General features: G+C 38.8%; 1 protein-coding gene across 1 annotated transcript in view; it reads left to right on the top strand.

Annotated features, from left to right (window-relative positions):
• The window catches only part of USH2A (usherin), a 385,338-nt gene that overhangs the window by 346,311 nt on the left and 21,003 nt on the right, over positions 1-18,024 (top strand). Inside the window, exons 61-63 of the mRNA XM_071739639.1 lie at positions 8,866-9,093; positions 9,969-11,485; positions 12,509-12,830. Coding sequence (XP_071595740.1) covers positions 8,866-9,093; positions 9,969-11,485; positions 12,509-12,830 — 2,067 coding nt within the window. The remainder of the gene's footprint in view (positions 1-8,865; positions 9,094-9,968; positions 11,486-12,508; positions 12,831-18,024) is intronic.

The raw sequence follows: 18,024 nt of genomic DNA, 5'->3' as shown, positions 1-18,024 counted from the left end.
TGCATGTGTTGGATGAGAGAGACAAGGACTCAGAATGACTGAGAAAAGGGAATAAAATAAGCTTGCATTTAACAATATGACACATCTATCGTACTCATGTAAAAAGGGATCTAAAACAATACTGGTAGTTTCCTGAAGCTGCACACAGTAACAAAGGGGGATAACCTGAGACTTAATTAATTAATGTTTGTAACATTATGTGAGATCTTATGATGAAAAGTCATATATAGCTTCAAAGTCTTAATTTTATGGAGCACAACTGACATTCAGTGGCATTTTCAAGGAGACTGATGTGGGAGTTCACCTGCAATCTGTGTTAAGATTCAGATTGTCCTTGTACAAGTCCTCTTAAAAATTTTCTTCAAGCTTTTTTTCTTTTCTTTTCCCCAAGCTGTTGAGCTGTGCACAGGAAAAATTTAAAATAATCACCTTTATAGACGAAAAATAAGGGATTTCCCCTCTCCATTTACCATTCACCAAAATTACAACCAAACTGTCTTTTCAAATTTTATAGAAAGTAGAAATCTTCATCTACTGTGAGCAGTTCATTTTAAGATCACATGAGGTTCAGAGACACTTTTCTTCACAATATTACATATGATGTCATTTCAAAGGAGATTAAGAAGGCAGTTTATGGCACAGATACAGTGGTTACAGACGTAATAGAAGAGCAATATGAATGCTTGAGAAACAAAACTTCAAATTTAATTAAAAGCCAAAATATTTGATAAGACAAGGGCAAGTTCTTTCTACAACAAGGCAAGACTGATTGCCACAAGATACCTTCAGATGAGAAGTTCAGGTACAAAAATTATCAATTTTTATGGATAACAGAAATATCCATGGTTTCATTACTTTGGTTTAAATTTGTGGGAGACCTTCTGCAAAACACACACGTCACCCAAAATACTGTCAGAAAGCAAAAGAAAGATTTGAGACTAAGAATACAGCAACAGCACTGATACTGCAGTTCAAACTCTGTTTGTTCTGACAAAAGCATCTACCTTCCTTCTGGCCATTAGCCAATATATCAAATGGAAAATACGGTTCGTGGCATTAGAAAAAATAAAACATTAACCTCCTAATGCTCCATATTAAGGGATGTACCCCCTACCATTTCCAGGTTTGAGCCCTTAGGCTCTAGCTGCTGTGTCACAGAAGCAGTGTTTTTTCTTCTTTTTCCATGCCTGCAGACAGCACAGAAGAAATCCATGAGAGGAACAATGTTCCTAAATGTTAAGAAATAGTAGATGGGAAGCTGCTGCTCAGCAGGAGCACTGTGTGAGGTACTTACTTTCAACATTCCTGCAGTTTCTGTTCCAGATTATAAAGCTCCACCTTGAAGGATCATTCATTTCTATTCCCCTTGTGACTAAGGCAGACTCCACAAATTGCAAACTCTTCATGAGTTCACCCAGATTCCAGATTATGCAGCATGTGAGTTTGGAACAACACGAAAACCTCCTGGCTCAGTCCTATGGGGTTTGACACAGCTTTATTATGATGCTGGGTTTCATATACCATAAAGACTTTGCTGACATACCTGTTCTATCCTCTCTCTCTCCCATCAGCTCTCCACAAAGCATGCCCCCTTCAGCTTAAAATCAGAATGGCATTTTTCCAAGGGTGGCACATAGTTGGTTTTCAGTGGAGTTTCAGCATTTTATCTCATGCATTGTTGTGTATCTTGTGTCTTTTTTTTTTCTTTGTTAGATTCTGCTTGTCTTATTTTGAAGAAAAGTTTAGTCTTGTTCTTCATACCTAAAATTATTACTGAAAGCAAAAGCTGTTGTTCAGGTTAAGTAAGAATGTCAGATTTGACCAAAAAAAAAGAAAAAAGTTTGGGGAAAACAGCCCCACTAAGTATCTAGTTTATAAAAAGAGGTTCTTCTTTCCTTCTCCATCACTTTCTCTTGATGAGGAATAATAAACATGGGGGGATGAAAAATGGGGGAGAGGGGAAGGGAGAAACAATGTGCAAGGATATGGTTTATTATACAGTAGGCCTTGTGAATATTTTGAATATTATCAGAGATAAAATATTAATGCTAGGAAAACATGTTGACATCGTCCTCTAGATGATGTCTATAGTGGAATGTCATCGATATTTTTGTTTATTTTATTTATTTAGTCATGCAGAAAAATCTCTTTTTGGTTTCCAATATTTCTCATTACAGAGTAGAAAAGTACAGATGCAAATACTTCTTTGAGAATGTGGCACTCAGCAATGTTTGATGAATTTTAAATAAATAATTATGAAAGAGAAGAGGAGGAGAGGAGAGGAGAGGAGAGGAGAGGAGAGGAGAGGAGAGGAGAGGAGAGGAGAGGAGAGGAGAGGAGAGGAGAGGAGAGGAGAGGAGAGTGGAAGGATGAGGGGGAAAGAGAGGGAGAGGGAGAGGGGGAAGAGCAGAGAGAAGGAGTGGGGCGTGAAAGGGGATGGGAGAGGATCTTATCAAAATAGCATGGAGAAAGCTACTGAAGTGCTGACTTTGCCCAAAGAGGTTTTTTTAAGGTTATACCAGGAAAACTGCAATATTGCGTGTGGCTTAAAAGCACAGTGCTACTCAAAGGCCAATACAGTGGCTGAATGCATCATGCTAAATGTGCTTGATTTCATTTTAATGTGCAATACACCCTCATTTCCTTTGTGAGGCTTTGCTTTCAAGCTGGGGATTGAAACACATGGTGAGACTAGCAGGTCCTCAGGTGTGCCAGGAAAGAAAACCTTGGACTGTGAAAAGAGGCACCAACTCCACTAGAGAGATTCAGCTTCATGCAATTTGCGGTTCCTTACATACTCTGCCAGGAAGGGGCAAAGTGAAATTCGCTGTAGTATTTCTGTACCAGACATTAATTGTTGTTTGCAGAACATTTTAACCTTAGATTGCTTCTGCTTCTAAAGGTTTCTCCCTGGTGTAGTGCACAAGCCCATGTAGGACTATTCGCACAGGAAATGGTTCCATTCTGTGCTGAGTGAGACAGGGAGTACAAGTTAGGTTTTTTATTGAAAAAAACTGCTAACATAGTACTGTTAGGAAAGGATGTGAACATGGAGTTGCAGAGGATAGACAATTAGTGTTCTTGGATGGAAAAACTACCATTTGTTTTTAAAATAAATTACAGCAACATAGTTAAAGTTATTTTAAAAAGCATTAAGTTTGCCAGGGATCTCAAGGAAATAATATTTTATGATCATATGATCAAAGCTTAAACCTTGATAAATAATACATTTCCTAAATTCTTAGTACTTTACTTTGTAACTTGAATGTGGTTTTATTTTTTAAAATAATTTTTTGAAATAATTTTTCGAAATAATTTTTCCTACACTTATTTATAAAAAGCAAGCTCAAATTCCTGAATATCATTTCCTAGCTACGGTAAAAGAAAAGACTGCATTAATCCACCTCAAGGGTGGGAAAGGAAGAGTACTATTACAACTCAACCAAAGACAGTTTGGAAGAATATTCCCTGGACAAAAACATTTCAAAATTATTTTTGGTTTAATAAGGAGATGTCTGGTTTTATAAACCTAAAACAAATATTTAAATATTTAATTTGTTTTCTTTTAGAATACTTGGTGGGGTTTTTTTGTATTCCACAAAAATTTTCACCACTGTGGTACATTTCACTGCTATTGAAGGTGGGATGAATAATATAAAATAGTACTATAATGATAATTTAAAATGAAAAATATGTATTGAAAGAGAATTTTTAAATTCGAAAATGAAATGCAAAGTTCTTAGAATGCAAAATTTTAAGAGTGAAATTTGCAAAATATTGAATGAAAAAAATCTAAAATTATTTTCTGCACACATTGGGAAAATAATAATGCAGCATCAATTTCTGGTAAGTATGGAAATTCTGGTCACCTCTAGGCAAGATAATTTCTGGCAAAATGAATAACACTTTGGTTTCTGTTTGGCTAACCTTTGAGATTTTTCAGTACTACCATGGGAATAATTTATATTCCAGTCCACACTACAGCAGGAAGAGGCTCATAAATTTGAGCATAAGGTTTTAGGAATAGAGTAGGTTTTTGAAATTAAAAAGAGTGTGAGTAATATAAGGCTGAGAGAGAAGGCGACCCAATGGACAAGTTAAGGGTTGCATATGAACATGAACCCAGTGCAGTTTTTACAGTGAAGGCAAAGGTTACGAAGCAGGCTGGAAAACAAGAGTGAACATCGGAATTAAGGTGGAAGCAGTCCCAGTGCTTTGCAGTAGAACCAAAACTTTTCCCGTCACTTGTGGAGGAATTGGTTTGACTTTCTTGATGGAGAATTTGAAAATAGGCATTGGAGGATGGCTGGATTAACATTCTGTCTTACAGAAGGCTGGTGCTTTCTCCTCTCTTGTTGAGTCCAGCATCTCTCTCTCTCTGTAGACAGGGGAATGTCAGAGTGCTTTACCTTCCCATCATTTATGTCTGGGGATTTTGAAAGAACAGGTTTGGACTGTACTGCTGTACTGCTACAACCATTAGCAGCGTGGTACATAGTGTCTGATGTCACTCAGTTTAGTCAGAGACTGACAGATAGTATAAGCTATCTTTTTAATCAGATATTGAAGATATCTGCCAAATAGGGGTTACTGCATTAAGAGAAAATAGGGAGAGAGAAGAAACCATAGCCTAACCTTAATATGACTGCAGGTGACTTGCAGAGTTGTGATGACAACCCTGGAAGAAGGGACAGATCTGCAGTGCCTTATAGACATCCCGATGTATCTGTCACATTTTGAACTCATGCCTTGAGACCTGGGCAACCAGGGAAAGTGGCCTGCCTTGAGAAAAGCAGAAAAGCCCAGAGTGATACCACTGGAAACTGCGGCTTCCTCAGATCGATGGATTCAAAGATGAGTAGGTTGTGTAGTTGTATGCAGTTTAAACATTTGTGCAGGGAGTCCACCCATGCAGAGTGTTATTGACAGCTACAGATCAATGCTAATTTTTGATCATTTTCAACCTACAAAAACCTCTTGACCCTGTTGCCACCTTAGGGGCACTTCAAGTAGTCAAAAGCAATCGCAGTAGGCAGCGTAAAATCATCAGACCCTTGAGAACCTTGACGGCTGCGCAGCGTTGCCCGTGTGCCCAGGAGGAGGAGGAGGAGGAGGAGAGACAGGGAGGAGGGCAGGCACCTTGCATTATGGATGCCGTTGCCTTTGAACCGCATGAAAGACTATGCTAATTTGTTTCAAGACTTTAAGTGACTTCTGTGCTCGTGAATTAAAAAATAAACAAACAAAAAAGGCAATCGGAAGCAGATCTTGGCGGATACATTATTCATGATTCATGTTCTCCTGTTTTATGCTTTGAAAAATGTGTTAAAACAAGGTTTTTATTTTAAATAATTTTTATCCTAATCTACAGTTTGAGGAAAGGAATTAGCCGAGGAGTGTATTTGTTGCTATTAACATTTTGTCAGGCAATCTGCAGCCTGTGAAGCATTTTACCCAGCAAAAACCAAGGTGCTGTCCTGCCTAGAGCAATGGTGATGCTGCCAGTGCCACTCAGGGGCTGGGGCTGAGGCTGAGGACAGGGTTCCAAAAGCACAGGCCTAGTCAGAGGCTGGGCTCAGGGCTGCAGTGCAGGGATGGAACATAGTAGCTCCTTATAGCTCTCTTACAGAAGGAATGTGGGAGTGTACATTACTTACATGTTTGCTGGATTATTTTTAGTTTAATGGCTGAATGAGTGAAAATATTTCCCAGTAGGAGGACATGGGGTTGTAGTCCATCGGATTGCATGGACAGAGAGTCTACAAACATCTTAATGTTGGCACTAAAATTTTGTTTTCTTGGTTTGCTTTTAATAATAATTGAAAGCTGGCCTCTTAGCAGTATGAAAACATGGGATACAGGAGTTCATGGCTTTGCAGACAAAGACTGAGGGAACATCCCAGGCAACAATTTTGCTCCTGAGCCTGTTTAAGGCTGTGTCATTGTCTGATGAATCCAAAGGTTACAGTGCTATCCTTTGCAAGGTGTATTTTGCCATTTATGCTTAACCATTCTATCAGGACAGTATTTCTAGGCTGAAAATGTCATGGGAGGACAGTAATTCTTAAAAGAATCACCGAGACTCCATCCTCTTTCAGTATCAGCCTTCGAGCTGAGTAAATTCACTAAAGGCAATGGCAGCATTGCAGGGGGAGAAAACGTGGCTCCATATTCTGGGATTACATCCCCTGAGCTTACTCCAAAACCAAACAATACAAAAATACATGTAAACCATTTGCTCTTCAAGAAATATCTGTAGGACCCAGGGATAAAAGTCATAGCTGGAAGGAATGGTTTAGCAGTCTCCAGAGAACACGATGAACTGCAATCAAGGAAATCCCTCCATCCTTGTTTCATTTCAAAGTGTGATGAGGATTGTTAATAATTAAATCTTGGGGTTTAGTGGGAAAATTGTAGAGGGTGATGAAAAAATATGTCAGGTTTATGTTCAAAAAAAGAAATCAAGTGGTTTGTAGCATTGCTGCCACAAAAGCCCAGCCTGATGATGCAGATGATTAGAAAGCAGAGCCATTGCTTTTTGTATGGTGTTTGTAGGAATGTGTTTGTGCCCTCAGAGGGCTTCTGTGTAGCATTTCAGGGGCAGTAATTTAATGTTGTGTGCTCACTTCCTCCTATCCCCACCCTCAAACCACAGGAGGTAAATTTTAGGCTTTTAAAAGTTCTGTTTTGAAAACCCAGTAGACAACTGTCCTCATAAATCTATTAATACAGACCACATCCAATTGTAAAGCTAATTTTAATCATGTTTTGTGCCAACATAATTTCTGATGCCAGATTTTTATGCTAAGCATGAGCTTCAATTTGAGCTCTGTTCTTTAACCTGCAGTTCATAATTTTGTGTTCAGCTGTATACGTTTTTGGCCATGGCAGTTTGAACTCTTCCACTTTCAAGGATCCAAGCTGTAAATGTTTATTAAAAGAATCTATAATGAAATCAGTTTTGTTATTTTTTTAATGGCTGCCTTGAGTATCTTGGATGACTGAACGCACATTGTTAATCATTAAGTACTCCTGTTACCAAGTGTTTGATAGTATTGCCATCTAGGGGCTGAACTAAATTCTCCATTCTGAAATAAACTGTAATTGAACAGGTGCTGCTATTGACAATGTACATATGTTTTTGCTTTATAGCCCACATGCTTTCCATGTTTCTTATGACAAAAGATTTCTCTAAATGTCCCACAGAAGCCAGAGCTTTTTTATATATAATCTGTTAGAGGTGAATGCTATTTGCATTTGAGCTTATGCTTTTTTGGCAGTGATGACTGGGAATTCCTAACAAAGAATTATACTTTTTTGCATTATTAATCTTGCTAGTGTTTGCCCTGTTTAACAGAAAAAGGACTCATTTATCAGAAAACTGTGTTTATAATCTGTACTTGTGGCATCTCTATATTTAATATTCATAATGGTCATTCAAATGCTGTGCTATATTTATCTAAAAGACTAACCCATTGTTGTGAGGAAATAACTATTTAAATATTTATGTGTAAATTTTAATATTTAAAAAAAGAAATTAATATTTCTTTAAAATTTGTTTCTGAGTCTGATAGCTTAACAAATCTTTAAATATTAAACAATTGGAAGCATTAGCATTTAACAACTTAATATAACTTACTGAAACAGGGAAATGAGCTTCAGCTGCTTCTGCCATACAAAAGAAACTGAATTCCTACACTTCCACTCTTGAGATCTATATAATTAATTCAAAAGCACAACTAAAAATGAGATTAAATTTATCTGTGATCAGCAGACTCCCTTTCTTCCTTGTTCCTCTGATGAGACAGTTCTGAACAGTCTCCTACTGAAACATTTTATTCCTGTTCTTTATTAGCCACCAGATCTTTTGCTGTGGTTCAAAAGAACACTTTGGCTGTATTGCCTTCCTGCCTAGATCTGAATTTGTGCTGAGGTTCATTTTGCCTCATGTCCAAGCAGTTTCAGGTCTCTCTCAGATGCTGCTGAGGTGGATAAAACCATGAGCTGTGATGCCAGTGGCCCCTTCAGGCCACAGCTGATGCCCATCTGCTTGCATGCAGCTTGCTGCTCCATGCTGAGCATGTCCTGGTGTGGGGACAGATCAGCCCCAGCCCTTTCAGCCTTGGCAGGGTCCAGTGGGATTCAGAAACATCCGTGCTCCTCCCAGCCTCTCTCCACTGGGTAATCTGAGCGTCTCTATCAGCAGTATGATATGTTCTCCCAACCCGGAGGAACAGAGAGGACTCTCGTAAGGCAACGGACTGTGCCATACTCATTTTACCTTGTGAATTTCTCTCATCTCTTTAAAAAGCAAGTACATAGCAACCAGTTTATTCTCTCCTTCTCTCTTTTCCCTTCTCCCTGATTATAAGGGGATTGTTTTCAGCAAGAAAATGAAACTCTTGGAAATACAAAAGATTACAGTGCTCTAAGTAGGTAGAACAGGATGGCATACTTATTGAATATGACATATACACACAAAATCTATATATATGTTCTGTAGAGACAGGCATCACTCATATACTGTGGCTTTTCACATGTGCTTCAATCCTTTAGAGTATCTGAAGTGCTGATGTTCACCACATAAAGCTCCAGCACATACTGAATGAAGTGTAGAAGTTGTTTGCTTGTTGAGGTTTGGACTGTGCAGGGCTACGCAGAAATTGGGTCCAAAGACTTCACTGCAATGACAAGAGTTTTCTTTTTGAGGTTCACCTCTAGAAATCCACCAAAACATTCTTAGGAGATATTCTGCAGAGCAGTCAGAAGTGACCCAGACCCGAGACCTCATTTTCCAAATGACACAAACCACAGATGCTGATTACTTTTTTTTAACTAACTCAAACATCTGTATTCTTGCTTCAGGGAACAAAGCATCAGGCTCATTTATTTGGATTGAAACCTTTCACAACATATCATATTCACATCGTAGCTGTAAACAATGCCGGGCAGGTTTCAAGCCCCTGGACATCTGTGCGCACATTGGAAGCTTCACCCAGTGGACTCAGCAACTTCACTGTGGAAAAGAAAGAAAATGGCAGGGCTCTTCTGCTAAGATGGTCAGAGCCCTCCCAACCCAATGGTGTAATTAAGGTAATCTTAATCTTGATCCTTCACTTGGTCAAAAAAGGGAAGAGAAATGCTGAATATCAAATTAAAATATTTTTGCTGAAAAGAACTCAGTCAAATGCATTGTACTTTAAAATAAGACAGAAGTCCTATGTAAGCACAAGGTGCTCTGTGAGTGCTCTCTGCTTGTGGTTGTATTAATATAGGTATTAACATTCCTGTTCTACTCCATGACTGCAAATGTACATTTACAGTGAACAAAGTTGTTAATTTAATGTATAGAAATCTGTGCATGAAAGCTCATAACCTTACCTGGTTTATATTAGACATTGCCAACATGTGTTTGTAAAAAACTTGGGTTTGACAGAATGTTATTCTGAAATCTGGGACTTCTTTTAGCTCAGTGGTTTCAGCTGACTAAATTGTGACTCACAGAATTTGCAGCTACATGGCTTTATTTTTTGTTTTTTTTCTTAAATGGCTATCTCTAGCATTTGTGTGAAGCTTTGTGCTAGCCCATGAGAGCCCCACAATGAAACATGATAGCAAACAGAAATAATGAAATCCATCACTAAGTGATTACTGCATCCAAAAAAAAAAAAAAATTTAAAAAAGACAAAAAATGGATCAAAGTATTCCTTTTGTATTAATGATTTATTTGTGTGATGATTGTTTCTAGCCAGGAAATGAACTTCTGAATCATTGGTTCATAGTCCTAACCCCGTTGCAAAGATTAAGGTGTCTCATCTACTGCTTATTGACAAAAAAAAGAGTTGATTTATATAATATTTTTCCTTTTGTCCTGGCTTCTGTCCTTCCTTCCCTCCCTGCCTTTTTTTTTTTGCTTGCTTGCTTACTTGCTTGCTTTCTCTTGCATTCTTGCTTTCTTTCTTCCCCAGACCTACAATATTTTCAGTGATGACAACCTGGAGTACAGCGGTTTATCTCGCCAGTTCCTCTTCAGGCGCCTTGAGCCGTACACTGTCTATACCCTGGTCCTAGAAGCCTGCAACGCAGCAGGCTGCACTCATTCTTCACCCCAGCTGGTCCGAACAGATGAAGCACCCCCAGTGTCTCAGATGGCACCTGTAATCCAGGCAGTGAATGCTACCAACGTGGAACTGAGCTGGCTGCAACCAATTAATCCAAATGGAAGAATAATTCGCTACGAGGTTATTCACAGATGCACAAAAGAAAATGCTGCGGGGTACAGAGCAACAACAGAAGATGAGAAAATTGTTTACACAGAATATAACACTGAAAGTAATACTTTCATGTATAATGATAAAGGCTTGCAGCCGTGGACAAGGTATGAGTATAAAATACGCACCTGGAACGCAGCAGGGTATGCTGACAGCTCCTGGACAGCAGCAAAGACAAGTCAAACCGCCCCAAAAGGCCTCACTGCCCCCAGCTTATCCTTAGAGTCAGTAAACCCCCGTAAAGTGCTCATCTCCTGGGCCTCCCCGGCACAGCCCAATGGTATTCTTCAGTCATACAGGCTGCTAAAAAATGACACTCTCTATCCTTTCAGCTTTGATGCTGCAACTTTCAGCTACACAGATGAGGACTTACTGCCCTATTCTGTGTACAGTTACGCAATAGTCGCCTGCACAATGGGAGGATGCTCTACCAGTGAACCAGCTGTGATTCAGACACTGGAAGCAGCTCCTGCCTTTGTGGAGCCACCATCTCTGCACGCTGTCAGTGCAACTCAAGTTAATGCATCTTGGGCACCTCCTCAAATACAAAATGGAGAGATCACCAAGTACATATTGAAATCAAACAGGGGAGAGTATTATCCTGGCAAAAATTTGCACATGTTGGTCTCTAATCTGCAGCCTTACAGGCAGTATGATTTTGCGTTGGTTGCATGTACTGCAGGGGGCTGCACATCTAGTATGTCCCAGTCTGTGATGACCATGGAGGCTCCACCACTAAATATGGAAGCTCCCAGGCTGCTTGTAATGGGCTCAGAGTCAATTGAAATCACGTGGAGACTTCCAGCTAACCCCAATGGTAAAATCACAAGCTACGAGCTAAGGAGGGACGGTGTTCTTGTTTACTCAGGGCTGGAAACTCGCTTTCTTGATTTCACCCTCATGCCAGGCATGGAGTATAGCTACACCATCACTGCAAATAACAGTCAAGGGAGTGTGACCAGCCCACCAGCTCAGATAAAAACCAACCCCTCTGCTCCATCTGGGATGTTGCCTCCGAGGTTGCAGGCATGGTCCTCAAAGGAGATTTTGGTGGCCTGGGATCCTCCTATCAAAGTAAATGGTGACATTAGAAACTACACAATCTCAATCCACAAGCCTGCTGAAACAGAAAAGAAAGCTATTCTCTTTGATGCATCTCATGTTTCCTTTGTGAGACGGTCATACATAGTGGCAGAGCTACAACCCTACAGTAGGTAAGTATGGAAGACCTCATTTGTTGAATGAATGCTGCAGGTCATTCAGAGGGCTGGCAGATGGCTTAACCATCTTCTTTAAACAGATAGTCAGACCCATGGGTTTTTGTTTTCTAAAAAGCACATGATAAAAACAGGATTTTTCTTAATTTATAGTAACATCAGCTTTATATCATCTCTGTGAAGTGCATAGAGTTTACTGAGATGGTAATTATATGACAGGTAATTCAGCACTCTGCTGTAGATTCCAAAACCTGCACTCTTGTACTTGTGTATCTTTTGCCAGATATCTGCATTCAAGAATAAATGGGGCTTTAGCTGACCCCATTTCTGTTCAGGGTGGGTAGTCCAGTGACCTGTCAGCCAGACTGTCCACAGGGCAGCAGAGCTAAGACAGTGGAGTCGTATCAGGAATACTCCCACGCCTTTGAGCTGGAAACAAGTGACCTGTACTTAAGTGAAAGCTAAAACTTGGGAGCAGGTAGTAGGCTCAGCTACAGAGAGAGTACACTTAATACTGAAATAATATCTTCTACACTAATTCTTGATTATTTACATGACCTTTTGTTAGATATTTGTGAAGGCATAATTTGTATGTGTTATATGGTTGATAAGTCTGCCTACTATTTACGTATAAATAATCTAAATCCAAAGAGAGAAGAGTAATAGAGTGAAGCTCTACAGCTGTGAAATATCCAAATCATCTCCTACAATGAATCATCATTTTGTTTCACATCACCAAAATCAAAATTATTTTGATCACTTGACTCCTGCAGATGCTAACTCTGCTCTAAAAAAAGATGAAAACAAATCAAAACCCAGCAGACATTGTTCATTTTTAGCACAAGGCACAGCATATAATGTGTGTGTTCATACAGATTGTTTTTTTTCCTTAATTAAAACATTTCAAGTGTCAAGAGAAATTAAGAAACCATCTGTGTGTAGCAGATTCAGATCTCATGTGCAGTACATATTTGTGTTTGTAGTGCTTTAACCACTTCATTCCTCATTTGTCTTCCCAAGGTATGAAGTGCAGCTCCAGGCTTGCACAGAGCTGGGTTGTGCCTCCAGCGAGTGGGCATCAGTGCAGACGCTGGAGTCGCCCCCAGCGAGGCAGCCCGCCCCGCTCATAGAGATACAGACCAGAGCTGGGGGCTTCCAGTCGACTTCTTCCATCCTGTGGACTGGCCCTCAGCAGCCAAATGGGAAGATTTTATACTATGAACTTTACAGAAGGCGAGCAACTCAAGCCCAGATAAATTTAGACCTCGCACTTGTTTACAATGGTTCTTCAACCTCCTTCAAAGATGACAACTTGATGCCTTACACAGAATATGAATATCAGGTGGGAATTGAAGTAATTTAGCAGCTCTGATTGTGTTTTCAGTACACTTTGAGACCCTTACTTTGCACTTACAGTGAACATACACATCTCATTTCTAATGTTAATAGTATTGTAATATCCAAATTATTATTGTTAATGTATTTCAAATAGTTGAGAAGCTGAAAATAATTGTGCACAAGCAAAGCATTCATTCAGCAGTTTTCTTTAGCTTAATCATAAGTGCCTGTTTCCTGCATGTTAAATGTTTGTGTATACTGCAGAGTTTTTTCAAGGCTCCACCATTATCTCAGTAGTGTGAAGTCCTAGTTTTTAAATGGCAGCTTCATTTCATTAGTTCTTCTTTATTTTTACTTCCTCCTCTAATCTATGCTGAATTAATTTTTAGTTTATGACCTGTCAGGAGTTGACATCAAGAGAGACTAGGGCTGTTTTCTCTTTAAATTAGACGTTAAGATCATAAGCAGTTTTCATGAGTAGCTCAAAAGTAAATTTGCTGTTAGTGGCTGTTGTTGCTTGTCATGCACACAGGTATTTTTGCTGTTTTTCTCATGAGGCTAAGCTAAAGCAAGCATACCAGTTCTGCCATTCTTTCACCTGTAATTGTTTTCTGTGTCAATTTTTAACTTCTAGCATCATTTTAACATACACTACTAGTGATAATGTAGGGCTTTAATTAATTTCAGCCTATGAACTAAGACCATTAAATCTTTCTCAAGTTTTTTGTGAGGTAGTGGAGTTTAGACCCTCAGCAAAAAAACAGCCTTGAATTGTTGTTTTTAAAGGTAGATTTAGTATCGCAGCATGATGATGTTTATTTTTTAAATTATGTTGTCTATGAATAATCACACTTTGCCACAAAACAGAATACCATTAAGCAGTGATTCTGTACATTATATTTCTACTCATGATGCATCTTGAAGATCAGTTTAGCAGTACTCAAAAGTTATTAGAAGCTTTTTCTTAAAAAAAAAAACTTAAGCATGGATTTCTTTTGATACATATGTAGCACTGTGCATTCCACCTCTCAAGCTCCTGCAAGATGGTGGCTATCTTTCTTTTACACACTCATTTGTTTTATAGAATCATAAGATATTGGAGAGGCTCTTAAGAAGTCATCCAGTCCAGTTTTCCACTGAAAGCACGGTCAGTTAAGGAGTCAGATGAGGTTACACAGGTCTTTTTCCTGTTGCATCTTGAAAACCTTCAGCAAGAGTGACTGTGCAACCTCTCAGGGTAGTCTGCTTGACTGTTTGGCTGTCCTCATCGTGAAAATGTTTTGTTTTGTTTTTTTTATGGTCAGTCTGAACCTCTTTTGTCTGAACTTATACCTGTTTTCTCTCATCTCTTGCCACCCTGTGAGAAGTGTGTTTCTAGTTGTGTCCCTTGCTTCTTGCTCCATTGCTGTCAGAGTTGCAGGGTGGAGGAGTGCAGTGGCTTTCTTCATAAATCTGATTTAGGTAAAGAGAGGATTCAGAAGGAAAAATTATAAAACTATTGAAAAGAGAGCCTGGAATGCTACTAGAAAAGTGTAGTTTCTTTCCTACTTGATAATCACAAACATCTTTTTTCCTTTGGATGTTTCTGGACTGACAGAATGTATGCAAGGTAGCAGCCACTGTAAAAAGTGTGCCTGCTAGGTTTGTGTTGAAGGAAATTATGAACATCCATCAGCTGACTGATTCTTATGGCTGATTTCAGGTCCATGTTACTTGATTTCCTTCAGTTACCTAATGACATCCTCTCTGAACTTAGTGGTACAGGAAATGCTATAGTAATATTTTCCACAGAAAAAATTATAATGACTTGAAGCCTGAAATTTTATTGCACTTTAAAAATATGAGAGTAGACTTTCCAGTTGTCACTTCTATTTTAACCACAGTTTTCAAGTAAATTTTTGGCAGTTTAAGTCACTCTGTGTACAAACATCATGGTTTCAATTTCTTTTTCCCAGCTTTCTTCTTTTGCAGGATGCAAATTCAGATGGGGGTGGGTAAATAACAAGCATTGGAGCAGACCCAAGTCCTACTTATTAGTTAGGAAACTTTCTTAGATAAACATCCCAGCTCTTACGTGAGGTGGAAGTCTCACATTGGCTGTGAGATAGTCTCACTTGCACCATCTTTCAGTTATCTCAGTTAGAAGCTGTTTTTTTGGGGAAGCTGATACCACAGAGACTTGTCTAAGCAAAAGTTTTTAATGATCTAGTTGTGATGGGTAACAAAGAAAGCCTCTTGATGAGATTCCTGTGGTTTACCATGGTGTGTTTAAGTCTTCGCTTTTTGTCTTGGTTCTACTCCATAGAGGGGCTGAACTGTTGACTGGGACCCTACATCATTTTTGTTTTTTTCACTGGTGACCATTTATTTCACCATGAGAGTTTTTTTGCATGCATGTGTTTGTTTTCTGCTTTTGTCATTTGCAGCAGTCCTCTGGAATCTATTCTGAACTCCTCCATTGTTGACAATTTATATCTTGCCTGTGAGACAAATTATTTGTAAGTATAGGGCTTGGCTTTTGCTATTGTGCTGATGAAACCCAGATTTATATTTCACTTAAACTGGATATTGATTCTGCTGTCTCTGCATTTGAAGCTTGTTTGCTGGACATAAAACTTTAAATGCAACTGAATTTCCTCCAGCAGAATGCAGATAAAATCAGAGTGCTGTGATGGGAGTCTCTCCAGCATTTTTGGAGGTATTGAGATTTAGTTCAATGAACCCTGACAGCTTCTTTGGATCTGAAGTCAGGATTTCGGAGTTGAAGTTTTTCATTTTTTCATTGGCTAGAAACTTCAGCTGATTATATAGGGCTTGTAAGATGAGATGTGAAAGTTGCACTTTCAAAAGTGATCAAGTGACTTCCGAAGCTGATGCTTTTTAAGGAGACTGTGACTCCTGAATGCTTAGGTCACTATTGCTTAAGGAAGCACTTTAAGGGACAGATCTGCATAAGCATATTAATACCTTCTAGGTTTCAGTGGGGTTTTAAGAGGCATTAAGGTGCCCACTGTCCTGTACTCAGAAATTATTTCCTAGATCCTTGAAATTCTCTCTACCAGGCTTTTTCTATATTTAGATATTTGCATTTTTCAGGCTTTTTAGGTATTTGTTGGAGTACATCATTTAAACAGATGCTGTTGCATGAGCCTATAAAAAAAAAACAAAAACTGACTTAAACAAACTCTATAACGCATGAGGCCTAATGATTTTGCAAGTGTAACCTTTTGGAATATTTCTGAAACAGAGTGTGAAGGCCCTTCTCAGGAATTACTGAGGATGGTGTGCAATGTTAGATATATAACAACCTACAGAGTCAGACCTGTTTTTCTCAGCTAAGGGAAAGCCCTTTCAAATGAGACAATTGTGGCATTTGTGATATTTAGTTCCATTTGGCAAAACAGAGTTGTGAGAGTTTGGTGCAGTTTCCATGAAAGTGCAATGTCACTAGTCCACAACAGCACTGAAATGTGCACTTAAGACTACTTTATGTTAATGGCTTAATGTCTTCCTGGTTTAGAGTACATCCTTATTTCCACTCTGCAGTCATGGAACCTATAAAAGACAGGAAAGCAGGATCTTCCCTTTTCAGAAAGTTTTATGACTTCCTGGAGAGAATTATTCTCCAGAAGAATTATCTGGTCAACTCACAATAGAGGTACAGAACACTTCTTGCTTGTGAAGCATGCTTCCCACACTCTCATCACTAGGAAATACCCTGAGATACTACCAGGGAAAACACGTTTTGGGTTCTCCATCTTGGACTCTCAAAGAGAAAGCAAATCATATTCATACTCTGGAGATACAAAGAGGGAAAAAAAATATGGGTGCAAAGTCATGGAGATGAAGGCAGGACCAACTACATGGAGTGTAGAATAGGTCAGCCCTCTTGGTCACTCTCAGAAATGACAAGAACGACACTTGGTTTACCAGCCTGTCTGTCAAATTGTTGGCTCAGCTCCATTTTGTGCTGCTTAGTTACTGGCAAACAGTTTAGTGACTTCTGCAGTGTGAAACAGGGTGAAACTGGTTTTCTGACTAGCCAGTGAGAGAAAGTCACCCATCTGTAATCAAATCTGGCTTCTTTTTGTTATTTTAATTCCTTTTAATTGTTTTAATTTCTTCCTGTCTCCCTGACAGAAAGATGTACTACAAAGTAGTGATGTAAAATGAAATTTAGGTCTTTCTTGCTCTCTCTAGTCATTATCCCCTTTTTAATTTGTTTGGAAAAATATTTTTTACTTACAAGAGTCTTTGTGCTTCTTGCTTCCAAGTAAACAGTTTCCCATATTGTACCTGTATTAGGCTACCGAGCTCAACCTCAGCTTCTGAAAAGTAAAGGAGACATAAATATTTTGTTTCACTGATGTAATGGCAATCCCTACTCTAAATAAACTTCTTCTAAACTAGGTGCTTCTTTTCCCTTGGTAGAGGGTACAAAGTAATGAGAAAGACCATTTGGAGCGATTTCTTCTATTAAGCCCCACTTTAGGCACTTCTGTTTTCAACAGCATCCTCAATCCAAGTGCTTAAACAAAGAACTGATGCAACAAACCTTGGGCTTTGTTCACTAAATTAAATATGAATATTAGGCTGGGTTTGTTTACTTCTGAAATTGCCAGTGAGACTGCTAGAGCACCACTCTTACAAGACCTTTCTCAGTAAATTGTGAATCTGACATATTCAAAACCACAGCAAGATATCCTTTAAAAAGACATTACTGTGAGTACCAGGGGAAAATATCCTCCAGGGCTGGAGATGACTTGATACGATTTTCTTGATTGTATCTTTTTATTTATGAGGCATAATTTATGACTGCTGAAAAGCAAACTAAAATGAATGATGATTAACTACAGCCAAAGTAATAAATCAGAAGCGGAGAAAGAAGTGGTGATTTTGATCTAATCTATTGAATTAGCTGTTGCCCTTAGCCACTACAGGTATTGGAAAGACCTTTTAATATCTGCTTATCTCTGTCATGGGAACTTGGTAACTATCTCATTATACACCCATAGGAAACAAATTATTTAATTTTCTACCTTTTAGAGTTAAACCTGTTTACATCTCTCATTAATTGCTGGTGTTATACTATGTTATGAGATCTTCCTTACTATTTGGTAGATTTGTTTAAGTCACAAACTGTTTGCCTGTTGTCTTTCCCTTCCCCAGAATGGGTTCAGTTTAGTATTTGAACAGTG

Source organism: Heliangelus exortis, chromosome 3 (assembly GCF_036169615.1).
Source record: "Heliangelus exortis chromosome 3, bHelExo1.hap1, whole genome shotgun sequence".
Lineage (NCBI taxonomy): Eukaryota > Metazoa > Chordata > Aves > Apodiformes > Trochilidae > Heliangelus > Heliangelus exortis.
Note: the sequence above shows the minus strand (reverse complement) of the source record. Positions and strands in the feature narration are given on the sequence as shown.